Source organism: Helianthus annuus, chromosome 7 (assembly GCF_002127325.2).
Source record: "Helianthus annuus cultivar XRQ/B chromosome 7, HanXRQr2.0-SUNRISE, whole genome shotgun sequence".
NCBI classification, from domain to species: Eukaryota; Viridiplantae; Streptophyta; class Magnoliopsida; order Asterales; family Asteraceae; genus Helianthus; species Helianthus annuus.
In genome coordinates, this window is record NC_035439.2 from 72850506 (window position 1) to 72868905 (window position 18400).

Below are 18400 nucleotides of genomic sequence, written 5' to 3' on the forward strand. Positions count from 1 at the left end.
CACAAGATATGGGCACTATGAGTTCACTGTCATGCCTTTTGGTTTGACGAATGCCCCAACTATCTTCATGGACTTAATGAATAGGATCTGTAAACCTTATTTAGACAAGTTCATCATTGTGTTCATCGACGATATTCTTGTTTATTCAAAGTCTCGAGCCGGTCACGATCAACACCTTCGTTTGACATTGGAACTCCTGAAGAAAAACAACTTTTTGCTAAATTCTCCAAGTGTGAATTCTGGCTTAAAGAAGTTCAATTCTTGGGTCATATAGTCAACGAGCAGGGTGTTCATGTGGATCCATCCAAAATTGCAGCAATTAAGGATTGGAATACACCAACGACACCTACAGAAATTCGTTCTTTTCTTGGTCTCACTGATTATTATCATCGTTTTATTTCAAACTTCTCGAAGATTGCGGTTCCCCTCACTGCTTTGACTCAGAAGAATAAGCCTTTTGAGTGGGGACCCAAACAAGAAGAAGCGTTCCAAACGCTGAAACAGAAGCTATGTGATGCTCCTGTTCTATCTTTGCCCGAGAGAAATGATGATTTTGTTGTCTATTGTGATGCGTCGAATCTTGGCCTTGGTTGTGTTCTTATGCAATGAGGTAAAGTGATAGCTTATACGTCAAGACAGCTGAAAGTTCACGAGAAGAACGACACAACTCATGATCTTGAGTTTGGTGTTGTGGTTTTTGCCCTAAAAATCTGGAGACACTATCTTTATGGCACGAAGTGTGTGGTTTTCACAGACCACAAAAGTCTCCAGCATATTCTCAATCAGAAGGAGCTGAACATGATGCAACGACGTTGGGTGAGCTCTTAAACGATTATGATTGCGAGATTCGCTACCATCCTGGTAAGGTGAATGTCGTAGCTGATGCGCTTAGTCAAAAGGAGCGAGTCAAGCTTCATTCTGTTTGCACTCTATCAGATCTTCAAACTCGTATCCTTCAAGCTCAACAATTTTGTGTTTTACAAAATTTGATAGGTAAGGAATTACCACGTCAACTTGAGCTTAAACTCGAAGCGAAATGTGATAGTTTACTCTATTTCAAGGATCGTTTGTGGATTCCGAAACAAGACGATCTTCGCACTTTAGTGATGGACGAATCTCACAAGTCTCGATATTCTATCCATCCTGGTGCTGATAAAATGTACAAGGATCTTCGTACTCAGTTTTAGTGGCCTGGTATGAAGAAGGATATTGCCTTGTATATATCGAAATGCCTAACTTATCTCAAAGTCAAGGCTGAACATCAACGACCTTCTGGTTTGCTTGTGCAACCAGGGATACCGGTTTGGAAGTGGGAGAACATTGCGATGGATCTCATCACTAAATTACCGCGTACATCTAAAGGTCACGATGCTATATGGGTTGTTATCGATCGATTAACGAAATCAGCTCATTTTATTCCGATTTGCGAGGATCTATCTGCTGATAAACTTACAAAGATTTATGTTGATGAGATTGTATCTCGACATAGTGTTCCTTTGGATATCATTTCTGATCATGATGCTCGATTTTCATCTCATTTCTAGAAGACCATGCAATCTGCATGGGAACCCAACTAAATCTAAGCACTGCTTATCATCCCCAAACAGATGGACAATCTGAGAGGACGATTCAAACTTTGGAGGATATGCTTAGAGCATGCGTGATAGACTTTGGTGGTGATTGGGATTCTCATATTCCGTTGATCGAGTTCTCTTACAACAATAGTTATCATGCTAGTATCAATATGACACCATTCAAAGCTCTCTACGGTCAAAAATGTCGTTCACCTGTCTGTTGGAATGAGATCGGTGAAGCCCAGCTTATTGGGCCCGAACTCATTCTTGAAACAACAGATAAAATCAAGAAAATTCGCGATAATCTTGTGACAGCTAGAAGCCGTCAAAAGAGTTATGCGGATATGCGACGTAAGCCCTTAGAATTTCAAGTCGGAGACCGTGTCCTACTCAAGGTGTCACCTTGGAAGGGAGTGGTGAGATTTGAAAAGAAAGGAAAACTTGCACCTAGATATGTTGGACCATTTAAGATTGTTGAAAGAATTGGAAAGATTGCCTGTCGACTAGAGCTACCTCCAGAGCTTGGAAATATTCATCCGACTTTTCGCTTGTCCAATTTGCGAAAGTGTTTAGCTGATGCTGATCTTCACATTCCACTCGACGAGATTCAAGTTGATGAAACGTTGCACTTTGTCGAGAAACCTGTGGAGATAATGGACCATGCAGTCAAAGAGTTGAAGAATAAACGGATTCGATTGGTCAAGGTTACCTGGGAGTCAAACGTGGCCCAGAATTAACTTGGGAACGTGAGGACCAAATGAAAGAGAAATATCCACATTTGTTTTCACAAGTTTCCTCTAGTTAAAATTTCGGGACGAAATTTCCTAAAGTATGGGAGACTGTGACAAATGTGTTATGTAATCGATGTATAATGTAAAACAATGTTAATTATCAATGAAATAGTGTGCTTTGGTGTTATTATATGTGTTTTGTTGTTATTATGTGTGTATTTGTGTTTGATGATTTTACGATTTGATTCGAGTTCGATTTCAAGCTTTAAATCGCTTTCAAGAAAGTTATACGCAAACTGGTGTGTAAACGCAGTCAGTTTAACACGAAAACACTCCGGAATAGTGACATAGGCTTAACATACCTTAAATAACATTACATAACTTTGAAATAAGTTTTGGATGGTTTGGTGTGTTGAAATCAAGTTTGTTCGATCGTAGGGACTATTTGTGTCAAACTGCGAAACTATACTGATTTGTATGGTAACGAACATTCTGGAACTTAATCATAAGTTAAACATACCCTAAATATCCTTTACATAGCTTAGAAATAGGCTTTGATGGGTTCGGTATGCTAAAATAAACTTTATTGATCAATAGGGACTAAAAGCCTCAAAAAGTGCATAAGTTTGCATTTTCGCGCATATCTTACGTACTGAATACATCCGGACATCCAAAAATTTATGTAATCATTAAAATATTTTATTTTAGTGATAGGCATGATAAAATTCCATTCGTCGCTTAATTTGGATCGTTTTTGCGTTCGTTACGACTTCCGTCGTAATGAACCGAATAACGTAACCGTACGACCAAACGAACCGACATTTGAGATGTTTTTGAGCATGTTTTAAGTTCCCAATACTTTAACATCATTTTAGAGCCTTGAAATGAGGTTAACGGGGCTTAAACGTGTCAAAAATGCAACAAAATGCAAGTTTTTCAAGTTCAGGGACCAAATGTGACAATCTGCCAAACTTGCTTAGGCGGCCCGCGTAAGTTATTGTCTGGGTCTACGCGGCCCGCGACAGACTGTCAGATTAAAAACATTGAATCTGGCCTTTCCAGCTGTTTTTGATGGTTTTGATTGTTGGTGCATACGTCTCTCGACTTCGTCTTGTATCGAGTCTTGTATTAGAATAGATAGATCAGGGCACGTAGTATGAGAAAAATGTCAAACATGTGTTTAGAGGGTATTTCACATGAAATGACATGTATGTCATTTCGAACGAAATCAATCAGCTATTTCGCACGAAATACTAATTTCGTGTGAAAGTTGATTTCGCATGGGCATGTTCGTACGAAATCATCATCCCTATAAATACCCAAGGTGCCTTGTCATTTGTAACTTTCCGGATTGAGTACCGAACTGCTGCCGAAGTGTCAACTCGCTGTAAAACGTTGTCAAAACAATCAACAGACAGTTTAAAGTGAATGTCTAGCTGAATTGACTTGATACGTCTGTTTCCGCCTTTCATATCGAGCAAAAACTCTTGTGATCGACTCGTTCGGGTCAGGAAATGATCCTACAAGTGGTATCAGAGCTCAGGAGGAAGAGTACTTACCAATTCAGCTGCAAATTCTGATGTCTACACCCTCTTTTTCAAAATTTAACAAGTTTTCACGGCCAAAATGATTTGAATTTCACACATTACACGTGCAATACTGTTTTAACAAAGCCTTGAAAGTTTCTGACCTAAAATCGGACTAAAACCTGATCAATTTTGGCAAAACTAGTTCGAGATGATGACATCAGTAGTATTTCGTACGAAATAGGAGTTTCATTTCGCACGAAATAGCATATTCTAGGTGTTTTCGCACGAAATCAGTAAGGTTCTTTCATTTCGCACGAAATCAATCGGGTATTTCGTACGAAATCAGTTATTTCACACCAAAGAGGTATTTCATTTGAGTATTTTGCACGAAATCACCTATTTCGTTTGAAAAGGTTATTTCGCAACAAAAGTGATTTCGCTTGAAGAAGGTTATTTCGTTTGAACTGTCAACGTTTGTGAAATTGTGAAACTGAATCATGGAAGAGAAATTCTACAACGCGTTTGCTACTCCGATTACCATTACTCAGCAAGCAATGTTGGAAAATGAAATGGGCACTATGCAAAAACCGCCAAAGCTCATGAACATTGAGGAGTATAAGGGATGGGAGGAGAGATTTGAGAATTGGGTTCAAGCAAATTACTTGGATGCTTAGGAATGTGTTGAAACAAAATATGTTAGACCAATGACTGATGACGAATTGGTTATTGCAATAAAAGATCTTAGTGCTGAAGATAAAAAGAAATACAAAAATGAAAAGATGATGACAAGTTTATTGCAGCAAGCCGTTAAGGAAGATATCTTGGTTTTATTGCAACACAATGGAACTGCATATTCAATGTGGAAAGCTTTAAAATCAAAGTTTGTTGGTAGTAAAGAAATGATCAAGAACAAGAAATCTCTTAAAAAAAAGAAATCTATCTATTTCGTGGTTTGAGAACTGAGAGCACCAAGCAGATCATTGAAAGATACTGCAATTTGTTAGTCAACATGAAGAGGGTAAGCATCACAAAGGATAATGAAGAGTTAATTGAGAAGTTGGCTGATGCGCTGCCACATGAAACTTGGGGTACATACCTCATGATGTTGAGAAACAAAAAGGATTTTGGGAATCTAACACTGAGTAAGTTCATTGAAAAGCTTGAAGCTCAGGAGATGGAACAAAGAAAGATTTCAAGAATGAAAGATTTTGATGGAGAACAAGATATTGGTCTTTATTACAAAGGAGGTGTTAGTGATAAGACCAATATGTCACCAAAGGTTAAGACTTCATTCAATACTAAGAGTTCATCTGGTGGGTTATCCAAAGGATCAAACAGCAAAACGGGATTTTCTTCATATCCATCATTTGATCCAAACATTTCTGCAACCAAGAATGGCAAGATGTTACAATGCAACATTGTATTAAACCTTGAAAATGATCAGAATTTCTCGGAAGAGGTGGCAAAAAGTCATATGTCTTTGTTGGGGACTATGCTAGAATCATATGGAAGTTTAGTAGCAGGAAGGATCGGGAATCCTATGCTAACAAAAGAGGATTACGATCAGATATATGCTGAGGAGATGGAATTGATGGATATAAAGTGGTGTTTGGCGAGTGTATTAAGAAGAGCTGAAAAGTTTAAACAAATTACGGGAAGAGATGATTTCCGTGATGCTAATGTTTCTACTTTAGGATTTGATAAATCTAAAGTTACTTGTTTTCGTTGCAGGGAAAAAGAACACTTCAAGAGAGAGTGCACAAACCGCGAAGCAAGTGGAGCTCAAAATCCGTTCAACAACAGTGATTACTATCCAAAAGCAATTTATCATCAAGTTGCTCAACAATCACATCAACAAGAACCACAAACTGCACATGCTAAAAAGGCGATCGAGGAATCATCAAAGAGAGCTTGTATGGTGAATCAAGATGATAAAAAATCAACAAAAGGTTCAAGTTGGGATAAATACATTTCAGTTGATAGCAAAGCATTTCTGATAGATCAAGATGATGAAAGATTACCAGAAGGCTTTAGCTGGGAAAATTTTAGCTGGGATACTTATTGTCCAGATAAAGAGATTTTAAAAGCCAAAGCTTTTATTGCTCGAGTTGCTGAAGATAGTGATAATGATGATGATTATTATGCAAGAAGAATGGAAGAGCACTTGAGAATGATGGAGGAGAGTGACAGTGATGATGAAAAAGCTAAAAAGAAAAAAGAAGAAAGTTAAAAAACCAGTCAGCAGTGATGATGAAGAAGTTCCTATGATAAGGAAAAAGGCAAAAGAAGTTCCAGCTTTCAAAGTTGAAGCAGAAGCCGATGCAAGAAATGTTCCTGTGAAATGTGATAACTGTGAAGCAGTGAAGAAGCAGAACGGTACTTTGATTCATAACATGAACATATTGAAAGAATCCTATGAGGTTCTAAATAAAGCAATGAATTAGTACAACCAATCCAGCAGTGAACAAGCAACAGCCATGAAGACACTTCAAGGAGCTTTCATGACGAAGTAGAGAGTTGTCAACAATTACATTGAGAAGTGTGCTGGTCTGGAACAAAAACTGGAAACTCAGAGAATTGAAACAGAAAGAGTTAATAGGTTGTTAAAAAGTTACTCATGTACTTCTTATGTCATTGACATGATTTATCCAACCGTTGAAGGCATGAAGGCTTTTGAAGAAGAAGCATATGAAGGGAAGGTTTCTGAAACAAAAGAAGAAACTGAAGTGAAAGATTCTGGTAAGAGGCAAAGTGTTAGTTATAACAAGTGTCCACCCCCGTTTGAAAATGGATATTCGCCGAGAAATCCAAATTCTGAAAGAGTCGAAAAGGCAACCAACTTAGTGTGGGAGTCTGAACCATCAGTCAATTTGCCAGAAAACATTGATGTTACTTTCACTGCATCTGACATTGATCAACAATCTCAATTGATGAAGAAAGTGGTGGATCATGTGTTAGATAATGATGATATGGAGGAGTCTAAGTCAGAGTCAAAGTCTGAGTTTACCACTCCTAGTTCAACAGTCAAAAAGGACAAACGGGTTTACAATAAAGAATTCTGGTTATCAAAATCTAATTTAAATGATGAAACTTTCAAAGTTGCGTATACTTTGAATGATTCTGACAAATTATATTCTGATGAGGAATTTCCAATAAGAGGTGTCAAAACTGAAATGATAAAAAAAAGGTTTTCAAATTAACAGAAATTAATATTTCTGAAATAAAAGATGTAAATCTGTCTAAAAAACCTAAAAAATACACCTCAAGAGTTCAACAAAGAGAAAACAAGAAAAAGGGTTACAGTTCTGGTTCTAGTTATCGAAAGAAGCCAAACCATAACGGTAATTTCAAAAAGAAAGGACTTGGTTTTATAACACCAGAAAATCATAAAAATGAGAAAACTTTTAAATCAAAAACTGTATTTGTTTCAGGAGCAAGCTCGGAAGAAGAGGAGAAAAGCTCATTCTGGAAGCAATCAAACAAAGAATTCCTTGCAAAGAAGCAAGAAGGAACAAAGAGTGAAGATGTTCAGAAAAAAGAGACGAGAACTTGTTTTCAATGTAAAACAAGTGGTCACATTGCCAGGAATTGTCCAAAGGCAATACAATCAAAACAGGGAGTGTCTCTCAAACTGAAAGAAAATATGGTTGAAAATGAATCACCAACCACACCTACTATGGTTTTCAAAAATTCAAAATTTGAGGTTGGTGAATGTTCAAAACGGTTTTACAAGAAAAAAAAATCTTGACAACCAAAAATGGGTTGTTAAGAAATCTGATGATAGTTTTGGTGATGAATCTGATTCCATAAAATCAGAGGAGCCACAATTTGAATCAAAAGGTGAAAAATCAGTACCTCCAATGGATGATTCAAATTTTCCACCATTGAGGGCTGAAAATTTTAAACAAAAAGTTGGCAAAGTTGAGATTTCAAATCAATTATTTTCTGAAAAGAAAGAATTTGATGTTGAAAAAGCCTTTAACCCCAAAGTGAAACACATTTTTCGAAAAAATGATTGATGGGAAGGCTAAAGGGGTAAAGGAATTCTATGGGAAGAAAAGGAAAGGTAAGAAACCGAGTGTTGATAACTCAGAATCTCCCAAGGACTGTCAGGCTTGGGAGGATCTCTTTAACTGAAAAACCTGACTTGCCGGAACTCCCAGGTTGGTAATTGTGGAGTAGGAATCAGCATCTTTCTTGAGAAATTCACAGGTTGGTAACTGTGATATTTCGATCTTCAAGTGGTTAATCAGGGACATTAAGTTGTACTTGATTTTGTACGAGTGGTATTTTCTTGAAATTGTCATATCTTATCTTTCAAGTGGTATGATTATTGGAAATTGTTTTTGTGATAAATCTACAAATTATTGAAAAGAACAATGTGATAAGTTTTCCCCTACAAGTGGTAAAATCAACAAAACTTATTTTCCGGAAAAACCATTTTAATTAAAACAAACTTATGTGTTTTGAAATCATAATGGGAAAATAGTTTGTTGTCAGGGGGAGTTCTGATTGTTTATGCTAAGTGGATGGCGAATTGAAGCGATTCACAACAGTTGTCACTTTATTTGTACAGTTTGTCAAAATTTTCTTTAAATGGTTTTGAATTTTAGGGGGAGTAAGAAATTTCAGAAAATCCAAAAACATTAGAAAATTTGAAAAATTCAAAAAAATGATAAAAAAATGAGTTGTGTTGTGAAAAAGAGGAAATGATAGTACATTAGTGGACTATCACAGCACGCTAAAGAATTGGAAAGTCAAATGTGATAAACAATCTCACTGTGGATATGCCAGTAGGTTTTTACACATTCAGTAGATTGTTTTCGAGATATAAACATAAATACAAATACTTACTTATCTCGTGGGGAACATCTCTCGGATATATGGGTAACCTCCGAAATCTTGTTTGAAAGATTTTCTATTTCTGACATACTAGGTCTTTGTGCGTGGTGATATCTGAGGTATTATACCAGGACTTCTGATTTTGCGGAAGCAATAGCCTAGTCCTCGTATAATACTGTGCATAGCTTTAATCTTAAAGCCAGCCCTCAGTACAAAAAATGATGAAACATTGAAAAATGCTAATCATGTGTTGTTGAAGAAAAGATCCTCAAACGGGACACACCTAAAGACGAGCCATCATCTCTCTGCACGAACGGAAGTTCTGACCTGAGCTCTCATGGTCTTGCACTACCTGTTTACAGATACCATTAGTGTACATTCACCTGTAAGACTGGATATAGAGGTCTGGATACGGGAGTATATTCTGAGATGGGACACAGAATAAGTTTAAGTTTTTAAAACACTAATCTCATATCTCAGAACAATAGAACTTTGTGTGAAAATTTAAGAGGATCTGTATACTGACAATCTAAGTGAATTGTTTAGAACTTAATATGTTTAAAGCTTAACGGTGTTGGTGATTTGTCTCATAAACTGATATGATCCTTTTACACAAACTCACAAAAATATTGTCTGTATATATTTCTTTACTGTCTTTCTGTTATAATCAAAATTCAAAAAGATTTTCAATGTGTTTTAGCATACAATTTTGAAAATTTCAAAAAGATTTTATTTCATCTTATTTTTTGATAACTGATGTTAAAAAGCTGATTTTCAAAATTCCAAGTGCTAAACTTGACGGACATCAAGTGAGGGGGAGTCTGTTTGAAATAAGAAAAAGATTTTAAAATAAATGTGTTTTTACAAGTGGTTCATCAGAGATTAACATTGTAAAATCATTCTTTGATTGTTTATTACCTGCAAGTGGTTTTAAATAATTTCTTGAATTCATCTTTTACAAGTGGTAAGCAGAGAACATAAATTTGTGAAATTTATTTTGAGGTAGAGAATGTGCAGGTAAACCAGGTTTAGATTCCTGAGGAGTTCGTGATTAGAGAGAACCAGGTTTCGATCTCAGAATCTGAGCAAAGTGAAAGCCAGGTCACGATCTTAAACCTGTGAAAGCAAGACTACGATCCCAAGCATAACTCAAGGGGGAGTCTGCTAGCAAAGAGGAGTTTGATTGGTGAAGAGTCAGGTTCAATTCCTGAGAAGATTGGAGAGCCAAGTTCAGATACTGATATTCACGCAAGCTGCTAATGCTGATGAACTTAAGGAATCAAGAGATCTGATCAAGAGATTAGAAAGAGGAAAAAGCCAGATCGAGATACTGGAGTTGAAAAGAAGACAGAGATTGAGGATGCGTTAAATTGTTAGATACTTTACAAGAGTTCGAGAAGACTGATAAAGACTGAAGATTGAAGACTCGACACTGAAGACTTCGTCAGCATTCGAGGAGGAGTCTGTTGGTGCATACGTCTGTCGACTTCGTCTTGTATCGAGTCTTGTATTAGAATAGATAGATCAGGGCATGTAGTATGAGAAAAATGTCAAACGTGTGTTTAGAGGGTATTTCGCACGAAATGACATGTATGTCATTTCGCATGAAATCAATCAGCTATTTCGCACGAAATAGTGATTTCGTGTGAAAGTTGATTTTGCATGGGCATGTTCGTACGAAATCATCATCCCTATAAATACCCAAGGTACCTTGTCATTTGTAACTTTCCGGCTTGAGTACCGAACTGCTTCCGAAGTGTCAACTCGCTGTAAAACGTTGTCAAAACAATCAAAAGACAGTTTAAAGTGAATATCTAGCTGAATTGACTTGATACGTCTGTTTCCGCCTTTCATATCGAGCAAAAACTCTTCTGATCGACTCGTTCGAGTCAGGAAATGATCCTACATTGATCATGGTTTTTCAATACTTTGGGCTAGATTGTGATGGTTTTAAGTGTTCCCATGGTTTTGAATACCATGTGCCCACTTGTAAGGCCTAGATCGAAGCACGTTTTGCGAGAAACGATCCAAATAGTTTACCGAAATCTATATAAACCCATGCTCTCATTTCATTTGTGCTCACACTTTGGTTCAACCTGCTCTAAGTTGAAGTTATTACTTCATACCTGAGTTGTTTGAATCAAAACTTCCTAGCTTGGACCCTTTGCAAGTATTCTTTCGTGCTTTTATTGCTTTTCAAGCATTAAAGTCAAACAGTGTTTGACTTTCTGCTTTAACCAGTCTATGGTCAACACAAAGTTCGTTTGAACTTTGCAACGTGAGCGTAATCACGATGGTTATAGTCCCATGTGGCTATACCTACTGATTACCACATTGATTAGGCGTAGTGACGAGTTATAGTTTCGGTCAAAATGCGTATTTATGCGTATTTTGTAACCAAACTATTCTTGGGTATCAAAACCCTTTGTTTTGATATCAAAACCTATTTTCTAACTTAACTAAACATGTTTTAACATGTTTAGCTTGTCACTTTAGTTTAGTGCTTGTGTAGAGTCGTAAGTCAAGCGGTCTAAACCACCGCTTAGACTTTCGAACTCGACCCGTTTGGTCGATTATTAGGATCCGACCAAGCATGTTTAGTGACCATAGTTGTATAGGGAATAACCTTCCGAGGTTATACCTTATGGTCACTTAGTTTAAGTAGTTGTATGATAGGTAGTTTATATGCCTTAGGTAAAATGACCAAAATGCCCTTTTCATGCATAATTGGATTTTAAGCATATGTAACTTAACTTTTGTCACTTAAACTAATTATGCAACATGTTTAGGCATATAATACTTATCATAGGACTAGTTAGACGTCTCGAACACGCTTTCCGCGAACGACGCGTTAAAGTAGCGTAAGCTACCTTAATGGGTCGCGATGGGTCGAAAGCACTTAGGATAAGTTCCAATTTAGAATGTAGGCTTTGTTAAACCATTTCACATGAGTTCCAACACTCATTTGGTTTACAAGACCTCATTCTGTCCGATCTTTAGGTGTCAATTTATTTGACTAGTGATATGATTACTAGGTGTTGCTTGAGTTTCCTTGTTTTGCTTGAGTTTGTTGAGTTCTTTGGATTGAGGATACTTTGCACTTCAAGTGAGTACAGAATTCCCCTATTTTACTGTTTTCAATTGTTTTGGGGAGATTCATATGTGTTAAATGATTTCGAGGTTTAAACGATGGTTTCAAAAGCGATTAAGATGGTTTATATTAAACAAATAACGATTTCGATAATGTGAACGAACTTGTTGGTTGTAGTTACATAACGAATGACATTCATTAACATTGATCAAGCCGACCAGTATTAGGTTATGGTACCATAGGATCTGACAAATCCCGTTATCAGACTGCACCCATGGTTATGTGTGGGGTTGTGTGGGTAACGACTGAATCTGTGATTGTTAACTTACCCTTTGGTTGTTTGTTAGTTCGAGTTGAACGAAGGAAGAGTTGCGAAGGTTTGAATGTTATTAGCGAGGCGACCAAAAGTAGTTTTCACAATTAAAACAAGAACGATTTTGGGACGAGTTAAACGATTTGAAACGATTTTGGGAACGATTGGTACAAGTTAAACGATTCGAACAAACGATTGGTTTTGGGTGGTGATTAGGTAATGGGACGGGTGTAACATGATAAAAGCATGGTAGATACGCTGCTGGTACTTCTTATTTATAAGTGTTTTTTATCATATTATATTTCGTTGCATTATTTAGTTCACTTGGGCAAACGATTTTGAAACGATGTCACATAACGATGTTTTCTAAATGATATAAACCATACGAGTTTTATAACGAGAACAATTTACGAATTGGATTATTTAAACAACTGTTTTTGGGTTAAGAATCATGGCTACGAGATTTTATAAACCATAACCATCTTGATTTGAGTTGGTTATGTGACAACCCTCACATTTACAGGTATCCGTACAATTAATTAATATTTAATTTGTGCTTAATGACTGTGCTTGATTACAAGTGTGATTAAACTGCTTTATGTTTCTGTTACATACATACATATGCGTCACATTTTATACTGTCACTCCATTTATTTCACACAAACTTTCGTGACAAACTTGATGCACAAAGCACAGTTAGCACAGTGAGCGGATAACCCAGAAAACATGCTGACAATGCCAGCACCTAGATAGACAATGTTTTTGAGGCCAGTATGAGCCAGAAATAGAATACTACACTAGTATGGAGTGTAGGGAAGTGAGTACCATAAAACTGCGTCACTAGGTGATAGTTATAGTGCCGGGAAGTGCTTAAAACACACTTTAAATGCAGAATTCTGCACTAAATAACAAAATTCAGCATTTAATTATGCTAGTAAAGTGCAAAAACTTGGCAAAATAGTCCTAGATACTTTCCAAAGTGTTGGGTATTAAATGTATCACAAAAAGTAATATAAAAGACATTTTATGGATTAATTTAGCACTTTAACGGACAACACCCAACCGAACAACCGAACTTTACCCGGAACACAAAAATATTGTCAAACACATTGTTTTTATTTTTTTGAGCTAGTTAGGGTCCCCGAACACCCTAACACACTATATAATTAACAACACATCATAACAAACTAACTATATCATTCAATCCTAACTAGATTAGTAACCATCCATTGAAACCCAACCCTATACCCCCCTCCCTTGGGCGACGGTCACAATGGGTGACCTACCCATTGATTTCTTTGATTATTTTAATAGATCATGTTGGTTAATTAATAGCACATTACACAATGGTTAATGGTGAAATTGGGTTATAAGAAGGCACAAGAGTCTATGGCATCTCATTCACAACACACTTCCAAAAACTCACTCTTCTCTCCCTCCTTCTCCTCTTGTTCAGCCGATCCCAAGCACACCCACCATCACCATCATTCAAGCTTCATCATCTATTCCAAGGGCATCCGAAGGTGTAAGTGATCATACAAGTAAGCTTGGTGTGTTCGGAAGCTCAAGGACCGCTCTCATTTTCTTTTATCCATAACTTTTACACTCTTGAACTCCCCTAGCCTTGTGCTAGTGGTAAGTGTCTTAGATCTTCATCCTCTTCATATTTTTTATGGTTAATAGTTAAAAGAATGATGAAAAGATAAGAACTCTAAAGAAACATAAACAAAGTCTTGACATAAACTAACTATGAGATGAAGTAGTGTTATAATGATGAAGAAATCATGTTATTCTTGTGTTGTTATGCTTGTTGAATGTTATTTGTTAGTAAGAATGTATGGATCATCATATGGACTTGCTAGATCATGCTTAAAAACATGAACTAGCAAGATGTGAAAGTTAGAGATGTGTAGGATGATGGAATCACCTACACATAAACTATGAACTTAAATAAATACATGTTTTCTTGAAAAATAAAGATCAAAGTAAGTTCTAATATTGTAGATCTAAAGATCCATGAGTGGTTTTTCGAAAGAACCAAGTGAAAAGTATGAGTTTCGTTAAAACTTGGACTTACATAAACTAATCATATTTTTAATGGATAAACAAGTATAGAAACACTTGTGTAATAAGAAAATTTCACAAAGAAATATTTTTAGAAAATACGACTAGAAGTTGTGAAAATACAAACTCTTTAAAAATGAAGTTTTTAAAGAACCAATCACATTTTGGAAGGTAACAAGACTTACTAAGTGTGCTAGTAAGTTACTACATGTTTTTACAAATTTTTCAAGTTCATGAGTTTATGGTTTATGCTTGTTTTTGACAAAGTTTGGTAAATAGAGGTGGTATATTGTTGATTGAGAATTGATTGAATGATTTTACAAAAGAAAATGATATGCTAGTAAGCATGGACGCCTCCATTTACAAAGGAAACTCTAGCGAAAATTTCAACACTTAGAAAATATTTTTCTAGTAAGTGTTTACAAATATATTTCAAAATTTATTTTCAAAATAAACTTCGAAATGATTTTTATTACAAATTACCAAGTGCCGGAGGTTGATTTTCGTAAATAAAATTTGATAAATATATATGTAGAATATATATTTTATACTAAAACGTTTGTGTGATTGTTTGTTTATTCTGTGCACTAGATATATTATTTTTAGGATAAAATAATATAACTTATATATATACTAAGAAATTACGACTCCAAAATAATACCAAAAACTCTCACGAAATAAATATTTAAGTTACGCATTTATTATTGCAACGCGAACGCTAAAATGTAACTATTGTGTATTTCAGAATAATACTTTCATACGTATATTTTTGGTAAAATATTATTTTGGAAAACCTATAAAGTAAAGTATAATGTTTTTGGGAAAAAATATGTATATTTTGAATTAAGATGTTTTAGACAAGTAATTAAAATATATTTTTCTAAGTAGGACTTAAAATATATTTTTCGGAAATTACAAAGTGTACATGTATAAATACCCCCATCCTTGGGAAGGAAATACACATATAAAATACGTAAGAAGTGTGGATACGAAATAGTTGCCTAACTATTTTTCCTAAATACAAAGGTTAAGTTAAAATAATTAATATTATTTTAACAAGTATAATATCAAAGTAACGCAACTCAAAACACTAAACCCTAAGCCAAGGCATGGCCCGTTCGTCTAATAGACATTAATACGTGTAGGTTGTCGCGCAACAGATCGAGTTTGAGGTTGACGTTACAGGATACGCACTTATGTGAGTTCATGTCCCCCTTTTCTCTTTACTGTTTTCAGTTTTATACTTCGGGGGTGAAATACATGCGACAATTATTACAAACTTTTACTTACATGGTATGGTTAGCGTAGGGAGGGTTTATACTACTAGATCATGTGAGGGGTGGGTACAACACTTAAGGCCATTAATCCTCGTTGTTAGGACCGAGGGATACAAGAGTGATAGATCTATTTGGGTGTAGCGAGCCCACACCCGTGAGGCCGGGGCGGCCCATAGAGGTGACTGTGTCTTACCGTCGAAGCCCAGTAACAAATCTGCTAGGTTTGAGTTTTCCTGCACCTTCTCACACATACCAGTGGCTTTGCAACCCATTGGTGATCTCTTTTTCCTTATTGCTACATACCAGGGACTTTTATTCATACATGAAAGGTTTATACATACTCACTTTTACATGAACTCGCTCAACTTTTGTTGATTTTTCAAACTACATGTATTTCAGGAAATTAATGGATCTGGCGAAGTGTGCAATCGTGTCAAGCTGCGTAGAGAATAATGATGTCATCCAGGTTTAGGAGGTGTGACCCTTGCCTGGATGAGTTACAAGTCTTAAACCGTGTTTTTATTAAAATCTTTTGTCGTGACATGTGAACATGTTTTAATTATATCGTGGTTGTATTTTGTTTTATGTGTCGACTTTTAAAACAATGATGTTGTGATAACTTTTAAAACTTTATGAATGGATGACTATCATGTGTTTTATTTCATATAGCATTGTTATGATTGTGCTATGGTATTAAGAAGTCACACCAAATAAACTCACGCTTCCGCAAAAGCCAGGGTGTGACAACTTGGTATCAGAGCCTCGATCATAGCGAACTAGGATTCTTTCTCGAGTCTAGACTATGATCACTAGGGCTCTCATGAAAACATTTTTACATTGCATACGCTAAACATCCAGATCCAGGATACAAAATGTTTTTACAAATGAAAGGCACAAATGCATTTTTTTAAAATTCATGGTTCAGTCTGAGAGACTGAGGGAGTTCAGTCTTAGAGACTGAGGGAGTTTAGCCTTAACGGCTGGGAAGGTTCAGTCTTAGAGGCTGAGGGAGGTTCAGTCTTAGAGACTAAGGGGTCCAATCTTAGAGATTGGGGAGGTTTAGTCTTAGAGACTGGGAGGTTGGTCTTAGAGACCAGGGAGTTAGTCTGAGAGGCTAGGGAGTTCAGTCTGAGAGGCTGGGAGGGTAGTCTAGGGAGACTAGGAGAATTACTTGTTTGTTTTATTGTGACTCGCATGTTTATTTGATTTCATGTTGATATTTGTGCATATGTGTGGTTGTGATACAGACATCATGCCATCATCTTCAGACACAGGAGTATCAGACACGGTGGACCCCATGACGATTGTGTCAGACGACGAGATACCATCAGAGGGAGACGTATATACGTCAGACACCACGAGTACAGATGATGATGATTTTCAGCCGTTCGCTCTGCCAGACATCGGAGTTGAGGACCAGCCTGCTGACGGCTTTCCTGCTGGGGATCTACCTCTTGCGGTGATCCCTGCTCCCGTTCCGCTTGCTGCTTTCCCCATGGCGGATGTGCCACTCGAAGTCGTATCTGATGACGACATTGATCTGTTCGAGGAGGGTCCCCCTGAGGACGACTATGAGGGCGGGGCCCCAATTGATGTTGATGCTATCCTTCCTATTGCTGAGGCCCCTGTAGAGGAGCTTCCTCTTGGTTCACCTGTTCCAGACTCATTGGAGTCTGTGGCATTCGCGTCTTTGCACGCCCTGGGTGTGCAGCATCACTCTCCTGACGCTGACCCCGACGTAGGGATGTCAGCTGCACCTGGTCCAGCACACGAGTTCGAGTTTGACCATGAGGTCGATGACGACTTTGATCCAGTCTTTCCTCCTGATTTCGATCCTGACCACGAGATCGAGTTTATTCATATGGACCAGCCCTTAGAGGCGCCCATAGATCCCATTAATCCGTTGTTTGACATCACTGCCGATTTCGATATGGACCTTGCTGACCACGAGCCTGTCATGGCCCTAGAGCCTGTTGTTGCTCCTGATCCTGCACCAGAGCACGACCCTGTACTTGATGATGCACCAACTCTTGCACCACCCATTGCTGACCTACCCATTGTTGCACCACCATTGGTGGACGATCCTATTGTTGAGGTACCTGTACCTGATCCCGTGCCGGCATTGGTTGACCGTGCACCTTTCGCCGCTCACATAGATCCTCGTTATGCTGACACCCGCAACGGGTGGATCGATGATGATGATGATGATGATTACCCACCGTTTGTGGTACCTGTCACTCCTCCCGTAGCATCCGTTTCTGCACCAGCTGAGTTTCCATTGTTGCCCCTACACACCACAGACGCCCATCGCACTGATCTTCCTATTACGTTCCTCCAGGACATACCGCCACCTCGTCCTGGAGAGGATTCATCGAGGCAGCCGCCTGTTTCTGTTCCACCCGTGCCGCTGTCATTTCCATTCATGTCCCAGTTCCCCAATACTGCACCATCATTCGTACCATCGAGCGAACCGTTTTTGTGGACTACGCCCCATGTTATGCCCTTATCTGACCCGTACCACCCATTTCACGTGGGGTACACTACGGAGGATATACTTGCGTCGCTGCAGCTAGAGTAGGATGCACTGAGTCGTCGTATTCAGGAGTTGGAGAGAGCTCCATGTCCGCCTTTTCACTGTCAGACCCCTTTTGCCGCACCGCACACTCCACGCCCGCTTTCCCCTGATTCAGACGTTCGTTTCTTGACATCTGAGCAGCAGATTGCATATTTGTTGTGCGTCTGTCGTGCCTTAGAGGAGGACTGGATGCTCATGCGTCGCTTGCTTTTCTCTCATTTTCCTCCTCCTCCTCCACCTCCTCCTCCGCCGCCATCAGCATAGATATTTTTGGTTTGATGCAGGTAGATCATTTTGGCGAGAAAGTCGCGATTGAGCCAGTATACGAAGACTTTTGAGAGATCACACTTTTTATATATGATATGTGTAGACAGACTTGTATTTTTGGGGGTGATGTAGCCCCA

General features: G+C 37.8%; 1 protein-coding gene across 1 annotated transcript; it reads left to right on the plus strand.

Annotated features, from left to right (window-relative positions):
* Positions 1-6098: 6098 nt before the first annotated feature.
* On the plus strand, positions 6099-17999 carry LOC110866754 (calphotin-like). Its single transcript, XM_022115898.1, has 3 exons — positions 6099-6210; positions 6496-6573; positions 16669-17999. Exons 1-3 carry the CDS (start codon positions 6099-6101, stop codon positions 17997-17999), a joined length of 1521 nt encoding a protein of 506 aa, XP_021971590.1.
* The last annotated feature ends 401 nt before the right edge of the window (positions 18000-18400 follow it).

Coding starts and splice junctions, on each gene's coding strand:
- LOC110866754 (XM_022115898.1), top strand. CDS start 6,099: ATGATAAGGAAAAAGGCAAAAGAAGTTCCAGCTTTCAAAGTTGAAGCA. Junction 6,211..6,495: donor AGCAGTGAAGAAGCAGAACG/GTACTTTGATTC, acceptor CAACCGTTGAAG/GCATGAAGGCTTTTGAAGAA. Junction 6,574..16,668: donor AACTGAAGTGAAAGATTCTG/GTAAGAGGCAAA, acceptor GTTGTGATACAG/ACATCATGCCATCATCTTCA.